Below are 19,174 nucleotides of genomic sequence, written 5' to 3'. Positions count from 1 at the left end.
CCGGGAATACTAGCCGAAGGGAAGAGAGGGAGAACAGCAGATTCCTAAGTATAAAGTGGCTGCCACTGCTGAGCTCCTCAAAACGGCGATCTCTGGAGTCACACAGTTGTGTGCATACTGGCTTACAGGAACAGCACAATGCTATCCCATTCGAAATTAAAAACCATTGCGTCCAATTGGGTTTTCCAACTGACAAAATGGTGTTTTTTTCGCCTGGGGTTTGAGCTGGTCGAACACATGCCGCACCCCTAATCTTCTCCGAAAGATATGATAGGGATGCCGAAAATCCTCCAAGCTCCTACGCACTCTACTGCAACCACAGAGCCTTCTTACTTTTTTCTGCTTTTTAAAATTTCATTTTTTTCTCTGTAATGCCAGCAAAATCCCCTTGTCATTTCTTTCTGCGAACAGGCGTGAAGGCCACAGGCTACCTGATACCACCGGTGAAAAGTGACCATGGGAGGGCCGTTATAAGAAGAGCCACATGCAGGCCCATGGCACACCATTTGATATACGGAACATTACACTAAATGGATATTCGACACCTGCAAATAACAGTGCTATACCTTTGCATGAATTTTTAAAAGGGGTGTTTCAACAGTTAGACATTAACTTTCGATGTACAAAGTGCATGCATCGACGCCGCATTTTCGGCGCAGATCCCAGAGGCTATGTTCTACTGTCATTCACCTCAGGATAGCAACCACCAGTCCTTCTCGGTGTACACATCGAGAGTTTAAATTGAGTGGCAGAAAAACTTTTAAACTCAATTTTCTCAGCCATAATTGAGTCTTGCGCTGCTGGACAAATGTTAACATACGTAAAAAGAGCCAGAGAACCAATTTTTACTGAGAACGAAAATTCTTTTAGGTTGTCCTCAGTGTTCCTTTAATGATGTAGTCTTACAGTGATAACTGCAGTCCAACGTGCTGGCACAAGGCACCACACTGAAGGCGGTGGATGGCAGTAAGCATACAAGGATAGAAATTAGTCAAGAAACTATTTTCTAGTTGCACCCCTACATACATGATATCTCCAAAGACCACGGAATATTCAGCAGATGGAGGCACAGCAATGGTCACAGCCATACACAACCCATGTGTGTGCATTGCCTACTAAAGCTTCACAATGATTTACTCAGAGCACTGCATGCACAGAAAACCAGCAAGTACACATGCATCGATACTTGAACGTGTACATTATGAAGGAATGGTAACACAACAATTACACTTTCAACACCAAAACTTGCAGAACGGTGCCCTTGGCATGCACATATTTATTGCCTCTTCAATGCTGCTTCCTCCATGTGCATCAGAAATATGAGTGGTTAGGCGAAGCACACTTTTAATAAAACGTGATGCCCAAGTGTACATCAGGGGTGACGATGCTTTAGTGCCACCTGTCACCAGAAGCTGGCTGGCCACTGCAAGCCAAACTGCGGTGGCTGCCTAGCACGAAGACGAGGGACACGGATGTTTGCAGAGCGATTTACTCGTTCTTGTTAGCTGAAGAAGCGGCCTTCTCTGCAAAGCAAAAAAGGATGTGATCTAGTGTGAGCAGCACTACTGAATAGGCTGCAAAAAGAAAAGGACGAGAGAACACCTATCCTGAAATGTTATTCTTTTGACATAAAATATATACTTGAACAGTATAAAATGAAAAAAAAAAAACACTAATCACTCTAGGCACCACAAAAAAAAAAGCCCATGTGCCTACTTTTAAGAGTTCAATAATCTTTGAAGGATTCTTGCATTGAACCTTATTCTTCTGCTACAAAAATGCAATGTCCACATGCCCACTTCTGCAAAAACATTTGTGACCTTTCAATTCTTGTAGCACATGGTAACTACTAGCCCAGTTCAATGACTTGTCACAAAGTACTGGTCCAGTACAGTACAGCTCAGGCTATGAGGGGCGCCGTAGTGGAGGGCTCCAGATAATTTTGACCACCTGGGTTTCTTTACCGTGCACTAATATCGAACAGTACATCGGCATCTAGCATTTCGCCGGACAGCTGAGGCGGGATCGAACATGGGGATTTCGGGTCAGCACCCAAGCGCCATAACCACTGAGCCACCATGGTGGCAACACCACGTGTGAATCCAGTTTCGACAAGACTGAAACAGCAAAAAGAGATGAATATCAAATGGTACAAGACAGATTACACTGTTTTTGAGCACCGTATCAACAGGCTCAGATAATAAAAGCAAAACTTAATTTAGCAAAGCAAATAAAAGACGCTTACGCAGGGCAGTCCGAATGCCAGCACCAGCATCTGCAGCCAGCTTGTTGACAGTGGTCTCGTTGCGCAGGAAGACAGGACGGATAAACTTGGTGTAGATGTGCGTCGATCCGTTTGGTTGGATGGGAGCAAAGCAGTACACGAGGAAAATGATCTGAAAAAACACAAGGCAAAACTAGGCTGAAATAAATTCTCATGCACCTCATTTCCGTGCATAAAGCAGCTTCAGTTAATGACTGCCTGTCAAAATTTTGTACACGTTTGGTCATTCATACATTAGTGTTTGATCACTATTCAAAGCATAAAAAAATTGGGGACAAAAATCGCCAAAATGCTGCATTTCTCAACTGTGCTCGCCAATTTTGAACAACTATGCGGCCTTTGCTTACATTTAGCTGCCTGCACCCACCACGCACCTGGTCATTGTGAGTTCAATTTACATAACTTTTTCCATTCCGCACCTATTAAAATCATTCCTTCTGAACGAAGGCACAGAACACCCCATTCAGAGGAATCTGGGCTGCTTCTGAACAATGAACATGGAGGAATATGGTCAACATGGAGCAACCGTGCAAGCATGGTGCCTAAAGTGGCATCCTCTTCTTGCACTGACCCTGCTTAGCAGCAACGGTGTTCTCACGATTTGGCTGCATTGACATTTGACTCTGTAGGTGCAAGCGACAGCTCTGTCCAAAAAGATGACGTCTTATTTAAGTCTGAACGGAGATGATTAGTCCTCCCAGCCCTGACTATCGACAGGTGCCCGTCTGTTAACATTCGTTTGCGCCGTTGCCAAGGAGATTAACTCTTTCTGGACTTTTCTGAAGGCACCAGGTGTGTTCTGAATGATTTCGTGCCATCAGCACGGCCCGAGGTCCACCTTGAAACTGCACTGCTGAGTATCCTCAAGCGCCGGGTGTGAGCAATTGATTGTCTTTTTGCTGACCAGAACGTATAGCATAAAAAGCTTTGTAACTCTGAATAGTCATTTTTAGCACAGTAACATACATACGGTATATTCTAGATTCTTTTTTTATTTTCCGGCTGGATATGTACAACAACAAATATCTCAAATTTTGCCAGTCAAAGATCTATTTCATAAACAACATATATTTTGATTTTTCTTTCACAGCGATAGCTGTCAGGCGCCCGCCCCTGGCTTTCTCGTCAGCGTAACTGGTGGGTGCGTTAATGTCACGTGACCTTATGTCACAGTCAACTTGGGTCACATAAGCCTACGGGTGGCTCTGTTTGGAACACCCACCTGCCAGTGCAGGGGTGCATCAGGTGACCACTGCACCAGTCCGCCAGGAATAAACTGAACGCCTAAACAGCCATCGCTGAACATCGCGTTACACAGTCGTAACCGTCCTGTCAGTTTTTAATCATTAAAAAGAGAATTCTATAGCTACACTATTATGTACTGAAGCAAAGAAAAATTTTGAAATTAATGGGTGAAAGAAAATTTTATGCACACTACCCTGAAACTGCCAATTTTCCTACGGTAAGAAAAGAATTAAGCTGCTCAAAAATGACATCCATTGCAACAGTAGATACTAGGCCAACATGGCCATTCCAAACTGTTTCCAAAGCCAATATTTTCTAACATCATATCACTACTCACTGTAAAAGAGCACGAAATGAGCAAAAGAAGAAGCAAAGGAGGGGCATGTATAGAGCTGCGATGACAAGAACTCACAATGAAAAAAGGCAAACGAACCTAGTTTATATTAATTGCTAAAAAGTCCCTATATTGTGACACACAGCTTCCCCAACAAAAGTTGCTCCTTATGTCACAGCCCGGACCATTTACCCTTTGACAGGCTGCAGAAAATATACTTCCTACCAGTATATTGTAACTGCTTAGAGCTCATTTCCTCCCCTAAAGCCCCAATTAGACCTTGCGGGAAGTGTTCGGAGCTAGATAAAAAATGGAGTGGTTTATCAAGCAGTGTGAAAAATGTTTTATACACGTAAACCCTGCTATGTAATACGAATGGATTGCTGCAAGAATGCTTTCTGTACGTTCCTGTTTCTGTAATTAAGTCAGTACCTGGCTGTGACAGAGACTGGAAAAGTGCTACAGTTTTGAAACTGATAAGCTCAAGAAGTCACTAGATTGCAATGCCTAGAAAGCAGCTTCACAGGTATTTAGCACTAGAAACAAAACACGGTGTGGATACTGATCAATACTTCAGTAAATCTTGTGAGAAGTCTACTTCACTAACTCCTTCTTTTGCGTCCGTTTAGTTCAGTATCAGTACCAAATATTCACAAGTGTTCCCGCATATGCACCGTTTGAAATAAAATTGTTTTCTATTTTTTGGTCACCTATTGTACCATGAGCATTGGGACGATTTGGCTTAAATATGATATGTTTTGACAAAGAGCTATTCAGATCATTCCCAAATAACGTAGACAGAAAGTAGCCCTCCATCTGCGCTGCAAAAAGTACCATCTTTGCCAATAGTAACCAGGCAACAGTGTTTGCTTCTCGACCATTTAGTGAAACCCTTACGGCACCCCTAATACCAAAAGGGTACTGCAAAGTGAGAACAAGGTTTTTCTCACCTTGCACAGATTCAGAGCTTAAGGGGTGCTAGCCACAAGTGCTCTGCTGCATGGCTAAGAAACAAACTCTGTTGCCTGGTTACCTTTGGCAGAGGCGTATACTTAGCTGTCCTTCAAATTTGGATTCCTGGGTATTGGGGTACTGCAAAGCTCATTTGGTTAGTGTGGCGAGTGAACTCAACAGAATCCGCCACCCCCACAGCCCGAAACGCCTCGGGTTTCGGGCTGCTCTGACCCGGTGGCACCGCGATGGATGCTGCGGCATTCAGCTTCTTCATAAGGCTTTCCACAAGCTGCAAAAACAAAACAAAGGGTTAGTTAGGGCGGCACGGGCGTTAAACGTGTTAGGAGCGAAACAGCTAGGACGTACGAGTTATAATCGTGAAGACTTCCGTTAGGTTAATACTTCGCTCTACACTTTTACTGAGGCCACACAAGCGGCCGGTAGCGAACAGAAAAATTTGATAAGTCTTTGCGGGTCTGAACCTAACATTAGTATATTTTGTTTTGCTTCTTCAACAGGACACGAAAAGATATGACTTAAGCCAGGGTGGCTTCTCCCTGTCTGCTTTCCTCTGCGCACACGCTGCTCCTAAGAAACAAAGCTTAATATTAAGAGTGCCGCAGAAGCACAACGGGGAAACCATCCTACTCTGCTTCACTGTTTCTGCTGTTGAGCACAGGAGCTTGCCAAATTATACATTTTTCTTGCTGAGCCCCCTGGTGAGTTAAGCAGAAAATAAAGATTTGATTTAAGAACTGGAAACTTGGCGTCTGCCACAAACTGCTGCCCTTCGGAATGATGCCGATTGCCCTCGCCACTTCTCTCTCCCTCCCACGTATTTCCCGCTTTGTCGTGACTCACGTCGCTTCGTTCCGAGGCCAGGTTCTTCTTCTCGCAGGGGTCATCGAGGACGTCGAAGAGGTAAAGAGAGTCTGAAGGTTTAAAGTTGCCCTGTTCGTCCTCTTTGCACGAGAGTGCGGCTCTTCGCCTCCATTCAGGACCTGGAGCTCGGGTTTCGGTTGCCGAGTAGAGTTTGGCCAGCGTCTTCGCCGCGGCCGAGTCGGCCGTCAGTTGGTCGACGTCTATATTCGAGGAAACGTTGCCGGCGGGCTGGAACCGTCCGTTTTTCCAGCTTTTATTACTTGGGGTGACCACCAGTTTGTACCTGATGAAAACAACCGGACATGGAATTCTCCGCTTTTGAGTCTATACATTGAACGTTGACTGCTGGTCATTTAGAACTAAGCTCGAATACATATCTTCATGTATACAGTGCCGTCAAAAGTAAATGGAAGCCATTCATAGCCAAAAAATTTAATTTCAGCGCCCTCATTTTATACATGAACGAATAAATATATTAAGCCTAACTGTGATTGTGTACTTACACAGTGCACCATGCAGACACAAGAAAGATAATCCGAATGCACATTGAATAACACTTATCCAGGCTTCGAGGAAAACGCGTTATAAACGTTCAGAAAAATACACAATATATATATATTCTGCCGCTATTAACGTCGCATGTCCTGCATAACTTGTTGACCATTAGGCTAAATTGAATTAAAGCTAAGTTGAATTTAGCTAAATGAGCGCATAGGGCAGGGTCGGTGAAACCCTGCCAGGCTACAGCTCTCGCGGAACATGGACACGCAGCGCTGTGCAAAACGAGACAGGCAAAATGAAGAAAAACGCTCGTGGTCAGAATACGGAACATAGGCAATCGTATGGAACACGAAAGAGACAGATGAAAATAAAAGTACCATGAGTGAATTCAGACGATGCCAAGCATGAACACTCGTCCCCATTTTTTTTCATGTGCCACACTGCATCAATAAAATGTCGGCATCATGGTGCCAGCCTTTCATGACCGCCATGGGAAGCTAACCTGCCACTCCTGTATGCGCCACTGCCGTCAGTCGGGTCGAAGCCATGCAGCAGCTCCTGTCGTGCAGGCGGTTCGCCACGGGAGAGAGTCCCCCACTGGCTAACACCGTCGATGGGGCCCAGGTCGTCAATTTTTCCTCCTGAGAGTCGAGAAAAAGGCAGTGGGCTTAATTACGCCGGCTTGCGTGGCAGCAAGGTTGTTCGGTAGCGACCGGAAGAACCTGGCATGGCATTGTTCCTCTCTTTCCAAGGATGTGCGAGCAGAATTTAAGAAAAAAACTTCCGGCAGAATCAACTGAATACATATCTAATCGGGAGCATTAAGCAACGCCTGCGTACACCTGGCGTGTGTGGGATACGTTTTGTCTGCGTGAACTGAAATTCCAGCGAGCTGCGGTATTTCGCAGAAGTCTATTTGCCTCCACGGATAGGTTGACACCCCAGACGAGCATTGCTCTAGACTCGACTGTAAAGCTACGCGTCTCTATTTGTCTTCAAGAGATCTGTGAAAAAAGCCTAAATATCAAGAACCGTTATTATTGAGATATATACACCGTTTCTTAAAAGTTCAGAGCACGGGAAAGGTTGCTTCTAAGCATTACAGTAGAACTTTTGCAGAATCCATGGAAGTCCTAACGTTTGGAGGGGGGGAGGACCAGAGTTCGTTTTACCTTTTAAGAAATTTTCAACGCTGAGAAGGCACGAGCCACGCGGCGTGGCCCAGGATCAAATCTCCCTGGTCTGTAAACTTTTTTGACAAAAGGTGTGTGTAATACAGGTTCACCACCTCCTGCACGCCTGACCTGATTTTCTGTGCCCTCGCTTCATATAGAGGCAAGCCTCGCTTTTCAACGGCGCAAAAATTCACCCGCCTTCTGCTGTATTTTTAGATTCAGCAGGCCAGCACGACAATGTATAGCTCTTCTGCACGCCCTGTCAAATGTCCGTTTTTTTATTTGCGCCGACCTCCAGCTTGGCATTTCTTTATCCCCATTTTCCCTGAAGACAGCCAACCAACCTTCAGTCAAACTGGCCGCCACACTGCCTTCTTTTCTCAACGCTTTCATTCTATTTCCTTGCCAGCCGTGAGAGCAGCTTATTTTTTTTATGTGACTGCCACAGAATAATTGAGCGGCATTTCAGCGCCGCCCTGCATCGATGATTATTGCCTCGCTTGAACATTTCCTGCAACATACCACATACCACACCGTATACCGTAGTTTTCTGGCGACAACGACATCATGAGCAATGCTCTGTATGCTTTATCGCCACCAACTATTCTCTGTTCTTCTTCACCTGTTTTTCTCATTCATTTCTCTCAACAGAAATATGGCAAACAAAGAGCATCTTTCGTCAGCCAACCTGCGTTCTTCTCATCGAGGCTTCTGTCTAAGTTGCTTTTTGCCTGGTATGTACCGCGCTAATATAGATGAGCAGAGTGCGTACCGGCCGCCTGGTACAGAGTGGGCATCCAGTCAACCATGTGCATGAGGTCCCATGAGACGCGGCCTTCCGCACCGCTGCGGTCCAGCAGCGGGGACCAGATGAACGCCGGAACGCGCACACCGCCTTCCCAAAGCGACTGCTTGGAACCGCGCAGGGGCCAGCTGGAGCCCATCCCGATGGGGTCCGGTCCATTGTCGCTGCTGAAGATGATCACAGCATCCTCCAGCATGCCTTTCTCGTACAGGGCCTCGACGACAGCGCCTGTCGCCTGGTCCATCGTGTCCAGCGTGGCTGCCATTGAGAAGGAACGCCATCAATGGTTCCAGTCGAGTATGATACGCAGAGCTAAGATGGCGCTTCTAATCAGAATACAAAATGAAGCGCCTATGTGACAGCATGTGTGGATATAAAACCCGAGCGCCTTTAGTGCCTGTTGCATATATAAGGAATATGGAACAATGAATTGAGAAGTACGTTTACGTTTCGGCCGACGGCAAACTCTGCTTTTTATTTTCACCAATGTCTCTAAGTTTCCAGCGGAAATGGTTCAGCCCGGGAAATTTTAGAGGCCTATCGCACAAGAAAAAAACGGGGCGCATACACAATGATGACTTTAAAAGCACTCTTAGTCCAGGGCGCCTTCATTAGGGTTGACACTCCTGCCAGTCAGCATACATCAGTGGCATGCACTTGTCGGTCTTCCCCTTCTGCAGAATGGATGTTACTTCATTCCATGCGGGAAAACGTTTAGTCGCCATAATGTCACTTCGATGTATTGAACTGAACGAATACTCCAACGTAGAGGGCGATTTAAATTGGGGAATATTTACATTTAAAATCCGCCTGAGTACAGCCATAATGCTTCAGTGGATCGCTGTGTAATATTTCCTACTTTTTTGCAGCTGAAGAATTCACCCTGGCCGGTGCTTTAACCAAGGAGAGCCGCTACACTGGGAAACTAATTGTATCGACTGCGTGGCTTGCAGACGATAGGGGGAAGCCGAATCGATCTGCCACGCCGCCTGGGAAATGTATTAGTCCTATGGTTTAGGCACCATCGCTAAGCAAGCACCCACAAATTAGTGGTCTAAACAGGACGCCTTCTCCCTGCCCTGTGCTAGCCGTCCTGGAAGGGTGGCTGACGACGCAGGCTGTAGAGTAACTGTCCTCGTGTGGCGGTGGTTCCTGGTTAGAGCCCCTGTCTGGGACGAATTTTTCTTCATCTACGAAGAGTTTAGAAAGCTGTAGAGCTTCCTTCTGAAACCATACAACTGCGCTCTGGTGAATGCTAATTGTCCTCGTGTCAAAACCACATGCAGTTCATGCATTCGTAATACAGGGCCTTCTACGAAATCACCCGAAGTGTTTGTATTTGCAGCGCCCATCTGTTTCCTCCAGAGCAGCGTCGCTTCACCGAATCTCGTTAATTATTTGTCTTATTGATATTTGTGACTTGCAATGCCATTGGTTTATGTTTAGCTGAGATCAGGCGGTGGCTCCAAGATTGCTTACCTGCGTACCCTATTCGATTCGTGTCGCCAATGTACAGGAATTTCCGCCTGTTCTCTTCGGGTGGTTGGAAATAGCGCTGACCGGTGCCGATGTGCGGGGCTTGCATGCTGAAGAACAGAAATAGTGGCTGCGCGCAGCAACGCGCAAATGCACCGCTTAAGCGCAGGACTCCAGCTTGGGACGAGAGGATAGCAGTGCGCACGCCGCCCACTCGAAGTGGCTCACTGCCTCTCCGTTGAATATTTTTTTTATGCTGAAACCGTCTAGGGTTCTCGGCGTAGATGCCTCGATTCCACGTGGTTCTCGGAGCAAGCCGTGCACAGTTACAGTACGCTGTTTTAGGTTTTTGTTGTTGTCGCGAAATAGGCTTGTTGTATTGTCTTCGCAAACAATCTAGCGGTATCTAACGGAGATACGCCACATAAACCTAACCTAACCTAACCTAACTTGCGCCACTTGAAGAATGACAAGGCCGCACACTGACGGCGACAAACAAAGTACGCTTTTTAAAAAGCAAACATAATGACAGTAGCCGGTGAGGGCATGTTTCATACAAGGTAATGATACCGCGATATCAAGACTACGAGCTATAAGGAAATCAAAAAGTGCTTTCCTTCAATGTGTGTTATCCTCACCGCGAAACATCCATTTCTTCCAGAATTTAAGCAATTCCTGTTGTCCGCAAGTTGGATAATTAAACCTAAACATATCGCAGGTACGTAATCGGCAAGAGGTTCCTTCTGAATGCAGTTGATCGCAAAAGGTGGATAAATACGCGTAGAGCCACCTGATTGAACAGAAGGCTGCGAGTCAGCCGGGAGCATACTTACTAGCAGCATGCGACACGGACGGAGCACATTTGAAAACTTTCACATCCTCGTATGCGCGTTCAGATTCGCACATAGGGTTGTCCGGTACTTACTCTACACCTTCGATACTGATGCTGCCCCGACGCATATACATGTTTGTTCTTTTTTGCAGTTTTGCTTCTCCACAGTGTATGCAAGGTGTCTACTACGACTGCACGTGCGGCTCAAGGCATGTGTCCCCAGCCGCCCGTGCAGTCTTTGTTAATATTACGGAGCACCAAAAGTTTGCTTCTAAGCCATAGTTCTTGCAGCGTCCGTGGAAGTCCTAACTTTCGAAACGGTAAAGTAGACAGCTGCTCGCGCCATCGAGATGTTTGGAACGCTGACAACGCGTAACGAGCCATACAGCATGGCCCAGAAGAAAACCGCTTGGACTCTAAACTTTTCACAAAGGCTGTACGCCAGCACAGCGCCGGGAATGATTATGCACGTCAGTTGGTGTACCTAACCTGTAGAGTCGCATCACTATGTCGTGGTAACTCAACACCACAGCTCTCTTCATTTTACCCTATCTTTCACTTACCTCGGAGGCGTCGTGATCCCTGATGATTGTTTTCGCCCTCCTCAAGAAGATGTCCATGGAGTAAACACCGTAGGCATCTGTCAGCAGCTGCTCGTTGAACCAGAAGTCGTAGCCGCACGATCCGTTCTGCATGCACCCAGGAAGGACGAGACATTAAGTACGCCAAAGGGCCCACTGCTTTTTCGGCGTCGCTTTTAGGCGCACACGGCTTCTGTTCGATCTTCGTATAGTGTATGGCCACTTCGGATGACAAGTGTTTCATGGGCGGGAATTTAAATGTCGCCTTGACTGTGCCTGGGTTCAACGGTTTCGTTCACGTCATTGAAAGAGATCACGCGTTTCCATTCATCAGGTTATGTACAAATTGTCACGATATAGTTTCAATTTCTGTTGGCTTCGACGCACCTTTTTCTTTTTCATTTCCAAGAACATACCATGAAAAGCTGGGCCCTGACAGTAGTAGCGCCTGCTCATTTTCGCAAACGGGAAATATCGCAGAGGAACTTGCCACTTGCCAGAGGAAAGAAACTACCCCATAGACTGCACGCCTTCTGGAGCCACGAAATTGAAATATGTGCCTAACAATTGTATTCACGTGTGATGACGCGGTCTTTATTTAGCGGACACTGCGCAAACGTATTCTATATAGCACGAAAATCCCGCGTTCGAGTGAGGCATCGCCCAGCAAAAAAAAAAAAAAGAAGGAAAAGCATCACGTTTCACGCGCAAAGCAGGCACTGATTACAACTGTGCCATGTCACAGCCTAACTGTTACCCAATTGATAGTGCGCCTACAGCAACTGCTGCCACTTGCGCACTCGGATTGTGTTTTTCTCCGTAGATGACCGCATGCACAGATGTCCCTATAACGAAAGAGTCGCGTACCGAAAAACCCACGCTCCTAAAGGTACGCCTTGGCCAAAAGATGTCGAATCTGCTTGCTTGGGTTGGTTGGTTCGACGTATTTGTGATGGAAAAATAACGCGAGGTTAATAGACGGAACAAAATTAGGGCGTCCACACTGCATAGCCGCAATTGCATGAAAGTTTTTTGCTGTGAGTTTATTTTACCTCTCTCATGATAGTCATTTATAACGGCCGGGTACTGTTATTCCTATTTCTTACACATCGTTACTCTTAAACGCTTATAACGCTTGAACAAGTTCATGTTGACTGAAATTAACTAAATAGTCTTCATTTTTCTATAATTTTTCCTCTCTGCATTGCTCGACCACGAAGGATAGAACTTTTATTCTTGGTCTTATAGTCCGCGCTCATGGGCTTCAACGAGCTAATTGTTCAAAGCGACCGGTAGTCTATCTTGATCGAATGATTTATTGATTAGTTGACTAATTTATCTATCGACCTTTGAATCGTAACTGCAGAGGCAGGAAACGTGGTTGGGAAGTGCACCTACGTAAGTGACCGTGTGTGTGACGTTGTCCTCGTCGTGGTTGAGATAACCGACGTGGCTGTCGAAGCCTCGGTTCGTTGGCGTGTGACTCCACGTCGAACATCCAATATGCCACTGTGAGAGACAAAAAGAAAGAACACCGAAAAGTACGCAAAATTTCCGATAACTTGCTCGTGCTTCGAGCTGAGAGCGTGTGTTTTGTTGGAACGAAATATTCACTAAAACCCCTTCAGCGACCGTCTGCAGAGTTTCCAATTAAATTGAATGGACACAAAAACCGGCGCAGAGAGTTCCGCGGACAGAAAGAAATGGTTGATGCAGGCGTTAAATCAACTCGCAGGTTGCTAGTAAAAAAATTAAAAACCTCCCTGTTTCGGTAGTTTGAGGCGCTTGAACACCATTTAAAGTATCCCTTGGCAAGCATGTCTGCTTTTGCAGCCCGGTTCAGTCAGGCGTAGCATCCTAGGCGGCTTTGAGCTGGACTACCTCTTTGAAACACACACAGTTCCTCGTGCTCCAATTGAAGCTCACCTTGCCCACGATGTCGCCCTTGTACCCAAGCTTTCCGAGATGCTTCGGCAGCAGATTCACGTTCAGAGGGGCTCCGCCAGGCGCCGATGGAAAGAACAGATTCCCATCCAAGCCTGCACCGCAAAAGACGCACAGATGTTGACCGCCAGACGATGGTATTCATGCTCCGCCCGCTATCATGCGCGGTAATGAGGGGCCTTGTGAAAGAGTCCACCCCCCCCCCCCCCCCCCCCCCCCACACACACACTTTTTTCTCTTCATATGATGATTAGAGTCACAGAGAAGTAAGCTTTGCGGGTATCTGAGTGAGACCCAAGCAAGCATACTGCAGGCCTGGGTTAGACGACTACAAATTACGCATTCTCATCGGCCAGCAGGTGGACGCAGCCAATCTTGATTATCATTGACGAGGAGGTGGTCATGTCATCCCGGAAAACTGCTGTCAGAGAATTGTGTGTTACGAATGACACACTACTGATGCTACTTAAGCGTCGTAACTCGAGGAAAACCTTTCAAATGGGTCTGCCGCTGGACAATCTACATACATTGTCTAAAGCTTGGAAGGAATGCTGTAATGGCGGCTAGTTGGTTTGTCATCTTCAGTTTGGCGCGCTATCCTTTGGCACAAGGGCTAGTTACAAAAAACAGGACAAGTTCCGCGCACGTATACCTGCCTTGTCCTCGTTTTTGTAACTATAGTCCTTGTGTCAAAGTATAGCGCGCCAACCTGAAAAAAAAAAAAAAGCTTGGAGCTCAGGGGGGTTTGTAGGCTAACTTTCGGAGTGGGGGAGAATCAGGGCTCCTGCTGCCATCATGAGACTTGCAAAGCTGGGGACGCATAACGAGCCACATGGCGTGGCGGGAGCATGCTCCTCTGGGCTCTAAACTTTCGACGAAGGTGCACCTCTGTCATCTTCAACGAAACCATTCTGCCCAGCTAGCACACAATTTAGGCCCTAGTGGGTCACACGTGGGAAGCTGTGATTGGGGCAGCCACTCCAATGTTGGCTTGCTGAGGCGAGCGTGCGGGAAAGCACAAAACTGGGCAGGCCCTTGACCACCCTGCATCGGTCCCACATCGGCACTGGAAGGGCTAATCGGGTAGACATTCCTTCATCCGAACTTCATCAGCTCCCTTTCCGCTTCGTGAGAGCAGATATATGTAGGTGTAGGCACCGTGGTGGAAAAATCTGGACAAACCAAAATGCAGCTGCCGACACAATGCCGAAGTTATTCTTACATCGGCCTGTCAGCGCTGAACAAGCTGACATGCTTGCATCCTTTCGTGTAGAAATTGTACCTATTAGCTAACATGCATTATGCATGTCACAAAAAATTCTTATTTTGATGCTCATAGTCATGTTAAAAAACAATATAACCATGGCGCACGTAGCAGATTACAAGCACAACCAAGAAGGATGCACTAAAACATGTGGAACCCAAAGACAGCGCACGTGGACTGTAAGCGCAACACCCGACGTGGGACCGATTCCTGTGACCCTTGTGGACTACCTACATTGGTCTGACGTCACACTCACTCGGAAACTGCAGGTGTGCTTCCCATATCGCTCCAACAGGGTACAGATTAGTAGACTAGATATGGGCTGCCTGCACTTACCTGACAGCCCTCCAGGGAAAGTCGACTGCCTACATTTGTCCAATCTTAGCTAAGCAGCACAGGATGCTGGGTCCCTGGTGGCCCGAGGTGGGCGGTTAGGATACTGGCAGCCCCAATTATTTCGCAAGTTGGCTCGGTTTGGGGAACATGGGAGCGCACCTGCGTTGGGCTTGTCTTTCCAGACCTTGCATTGGTCTCATATTGGTAACCGAAGGGCGAACTGGGACCACATCCAACCTGCAACAGCCATTGTTCGGATTTGGCAGTCAGATGCTCTCTTGTAATCTACGAAGGCTATAGATAGGGTATTCTGATGGTGAACGATGAGCGCATGCGCTCGAAAATCCACGAAGAATGGGTAAGCACAAGGACAATCGCCTGTCCTTGCGCTTGGTCTCTTTTTCGTGTATTGCGCTCATCGTTCACCATAAGATACTATGCACCAACTAACCCCAACCGAAGTTTTGTATTTTAAGGGATTGTTTACAATCTACGCATTTCTCTTTCACCTGAATGATTATGTGAACATGACCTTTTGCCGAGTAGCCTTTACGAAAGCCGGCCTCCTCATTTTGCTGATTGAGGTCTAAGGCTGTCATGGCTCTATTAGCGATTGCCTTAGAAAGTACCTAGTACTCGTATATAAGAAACAGTAAGCTGATTGGTCCGTGATTATTAAAGTTATTGATGTATTCATATTGCTAATCGCATTACCCTCCTAGTCTCTTAGCGCATACGTCTGATTTTTTGGCCATACCTATAGTTTCCTCTTTACCGCTTTTAGGCTACCTCCGCTTTTTAGAGTATGCTCGATTATCTCCTTATTATACTTCCTTATGTAGGTTACTATGCGCTTACTGATTAGCTTTGATAGCTTTGCCAGTTCTGTTCTCTCTGCGGGGCTTAGAGGCTTTCATGCTTTGGCGTTTTTTAGTCACATCTTTCGTCTCCCGAGAAATCTTGCCGGTATCCTTTGTGCTATGTGGGCGTAAATACACATATTCTTCCATTTGAAATAATGCCTATACACACGTCCCTGGCTGGACGTGCGGTTGGAATGCGCAGGTTGCATTATCATAGTAGATTACATAGAGATAGGATTCGCGGTGTGAGGCAAGTTTGCAAGTACGCTGGCGCACCGAAGCGGAGCGGATACAGCCCCGTGAGCAAGGCGGCCCCGGACGGCGAGCACACGGACTGCGCGTAGTGGTTGTTGAGCACCACCCCGTCGGCGGCCAGGGCGTCCAGGTTGGGCGTCGGGATCTGGGGGGACCCATGGAAGCTGGTGTCGGCCCAGCCTTGCGTGCGTGCATGAAGCCCACTTTTGTAAGAGCCCTTCATCAGTCGTGCGCAAGCTTGCATCGTGTGGTTTACGCGGATTATCCTCGTTTCTGCATCAGACAAGACTTAACCACCTCAGCAGTTATTCCTGACCTGCCCTCGCTGTAGGTTGGAGCTGATAATCCTGCCCGGAAATGGTGGTTTAGTTAGACTATATTTTATAGGCAAGCGTCACATGGTGTACATCATTATGCCATCGTATCCCGCTGATCAGAGCAAAATTGAGTGAAGTTGTCATAATGGTCTCAGAAAAATATATTTTAGGATTTACGCATGTCATCAATAGGTAAGAAAGGTTCTTCGAGACAACCGCTCTGCAAAGACATCCTGATCTTGAGCTTCATTCAGCGAATTTTAAAAATGTATGCCACGTTGCATGCTTATTCATGTCCGTTTGGTCTGTTTCAGGAACAGCCACTGCACGTTCCGGCCTAGAGGAGGAGGAGGACACTTACCATGTCATCAGCGAGTATGAAAATGATGTGCGGCTTCCTTCTGTTTGAGCCCGTCGCAGTCGGCGTCGCGGTCGCCATCATCAGCATCAAGAGCGCAGGCACCATTCTTGGAGAGAAGGCAGAAACACAGGCGTAATGCTTGAGCGTATAATTGACAGCGAGCGAATAATTGGCGCATAATTGAGCGTATAACATGACGATGCACTTCCGGAGAGCGGCGCACTGCACCGGCCTCGACGCTAGGAGTGCGTCGTCAGTTGGCGACCGTACATGCAGCGCGGCAGGGCTCGGAACTTGGAAGGGGGGTGATCTACCTTTGTCCCCGATTGTACTTGGTCCCTATCGTGACGCAGCTTCGGTGTCACGTGCACGAAAAGCCTCGTTAAATTACCCTAAGGTGACGGGTCTGATAAAAACGCTCTGAAAGTCCTGTATGAGCATACGTGAGTGCGCGAGAGATTTATGTGCGTGCGGTTCGATTACCTTTTTTCACCCTCATCCGAGTAGCCTGACAGATCATAGACTACAGGGTAAACATTTTCAATATATCGTCATTGAATTGCGTCTCCACCTCCTCCTACGCCGTACCTCAAAAAGCCTGTGTGAAACACCGGGGGTGTTTCACCTGGAACCTTCACCTAGAAAATGTGTTCTTCCAACTCAAAAAGCCTATTTTTAAAAATTGCGGAAACAGCATGTAATTGTGAAACACCCTGTATTCATACAAGAACACTGTTTTCACTGGCATATGTTATGCAGGCAGGTGTAGTTAAGCTGCGTGTCGTGCGAACGGAGTTATTGAGGCGCTCAAGAGCAGCACTGTGCACGTTTCTTCTACAGTGCCTAAAGTGGTGATGTCCAGGGAATTTGAAATTATGTTTATCTTCGCGCCACGTTAAAATGGACACTGGTTCCAGACCAAAGATTCCTGTAGCGAGTCGTCTATAATAACGAAGCGAGAAGAGCAAGAAATTTTTGAAGTACTTTATGATTAATGTCCCGAGATGCCTTACGACATTAAATCCCATCATCAGCGTCATTAATGTCTTGTTTTGTGCATAGAGGTGCGCAGTGAAGTATAAATTGGAGAAAATCTTAGCGGATTTAAGTGTACTGTATTTTGCTTGTTATCATCATTAAAAAGTGCAGGGCTTTTTGAATCGACCTGCGGTCCATGAGGACCCTGATGGCGTCCCATGGTGTACTTTCTACCACTACAATTGTTCACATACCACTAACTGTTAGTACGTTTATGTACCCAGTCGGCTGACCGCTGCTCAACACGAATCCAACGCAGCTGAAGTTAGAGTTCTCTTTACAACCATTCATAGAATGCGCCTAATGTAAAAACGCATCGACCGGGCACCTTGGCACTATGGAACATGAGACCAAAGAAAGGTAGTTACTGAGCCATTTGCGCTTTCGCACTGCTTTTCGCTGGTGTCCTACATTAGAAACTCGAAAAGAAACATCTGGGCATGGCAGTCCAGGTTTTGTTCTCATTACCATTCATATTAACCGAAAGAATTACATAACCCCAAATGAACATTGCTCATTTTCACACTGTCTATAGTCCGAACAACGAGGCTCCATATTGAAGAGGCAGAGAGTCATTCAGAATGTTCGGCCTAAGAAAGAAGTATCCATAATTTGCTTATTTATAATAGCGACGAAATAACGAGGTATGCACAATTTTCATAAGACATCCACTCAGCCATTTCCTAATGAAACCTGTGTTATTCACTGAGCAAAAAAAAAAAAAGACAAATACGAAGAATTATATCGACAACACTGCGTTGGAAAACTAATCGTACCTTTGGCTCTGAGAGCCCTCCCGCATGTTGCCGATTCCCGATTTGCTCGCGGGCTTTCGTGCCGAAGCGGCGGCACTTTTTGCCAGTTAGAGCAAAGCTGTAGCGACTGCCAGCACGGCCATATCCGCCTTCGCTCGTCTGATGGGAGGCGGGCAGTGGATGTTTTGCGCAGATCATTCTTTTAGGTGGGTTTTGATTAAAGCGTTTCCGTTGTGTACGTTAAGGGCGCCGCCAAGAGGAGTGCACTGACGGGCTCGTCGACCCGGTCCTGCAGCACGGGGCAGCAGTGCGCGGATAGCACTGCAGAGGAAGGAAGGATACAACTGCTGGAGACACGGCGGCATGCGGAGCGCAACAGCTTCCTCTCTCTCTCTCTCTCTCTCTCTCTCTCTCTCTCTCTCTCTCTCTCTCTCTCTCACACGCGCGCGCACACATGCTCGCATGCACACACAGGTGCACACAACTGCTTTCCCCCGCTCTCTCTCACACACGTGCGCACACGCACGCACGCACGCATGCAAACACACACGTACACACAACAACTACTTCCGGAGAGAAGAAGTGTGTCCCTGCTAAAGTGGCTGCACATCGCTCTTCAGAAAAACCTCGCCATTGTCGTTTGGAGCCACCGTACTTGGGTACAGCCACAAGTCTGTTTTTACTGCCGTGCAAAATTTTTTAATGGAATCAAGACGGCTACCTTGTTAATTTTTGTAATTTTTTCAAAATTATTTTTATTCTTACAATTATTATTATCATTTAACTACTCGGCTATAAACATCAGTCTCGATCTCCTGCGTGCATTCTGCATTTCCCGTTTCATTTCGTTGTTCCTTTTTGTTTAATTCTTCCGTCCTTACCATTCATTTTAAATTCGTACAGAAATTATTTACCTCAAAAACTCTCTGTGCCCCCCCCCCCCCCCAAATCTTGGCCAATCCCCCTATGTGG

General features: G+C 46.7%; 2 protein-coding genes across 2 annotated transcripts in view; both read right to left on the bottom strand.

Moving 5' to 3' along the window:
- Positions 1-1,324: 1,324 nt before the first annotated feature.
- Positions 1,325-15,954, bottom strand: LOC144124383 (arylsulfatase B-like). Its single transcript, XM_077657011.1, has 11 exons — positions 15,753-15,954; positions 12,996-13,108; positions 12,468-12,578; positions 11,052-11,177; positions 9,660-9,786; positions 8,148-8,438; positions 6,703-6,841; positions 5,679-5,982; positions 4,996-5,106; positions 2,246-2,396; positions 1,325-1,523 (listed from the first exon to the last, which is right to left on the bottom strand). Exons 1-11 carry the CDS (start codon positions 15,952-15,954, stop codon positions 1,489-1,491), a joined length of 1,710 nt encoding a protein of 569 aa, XP_077513137.1. The 3' UTR covers positions 1,325-1,488.
- LOC144126078 (receptor expression-enhancing protein 5-like) overlaps positions 1,325-19,174 on the bottom strand; it is a 123,417-nt gene continuing 105,567 nt past the window's right edge. The window contains exon 5 of the transcript XR_013313447.1: positions 1,325-1,880. The gene's annotated coding sequence lies outside the window, so the exon portion shown is untranslated. The remainder of the gene's footprint in view (positions 1,881-19,174) is intronic.

Source organism: Amblyomma americanum, chromosome 3 (genome assembly GCF_052857255.1).
Source record: "Amblyomma americanum isolate KBUSLIRL-KWMA chromosome 3, ASM5285725v1, whole genome shotgun sequence".
NCBI lineage: Eukaryota > Metazoa > Arthropoda > Arachnida > Ixodida > Ixodidae > Amblyomma > Amblyomma americanum.
This window is presented reverse-complemented; position numbering and strand designations above follow the sequence as displayed.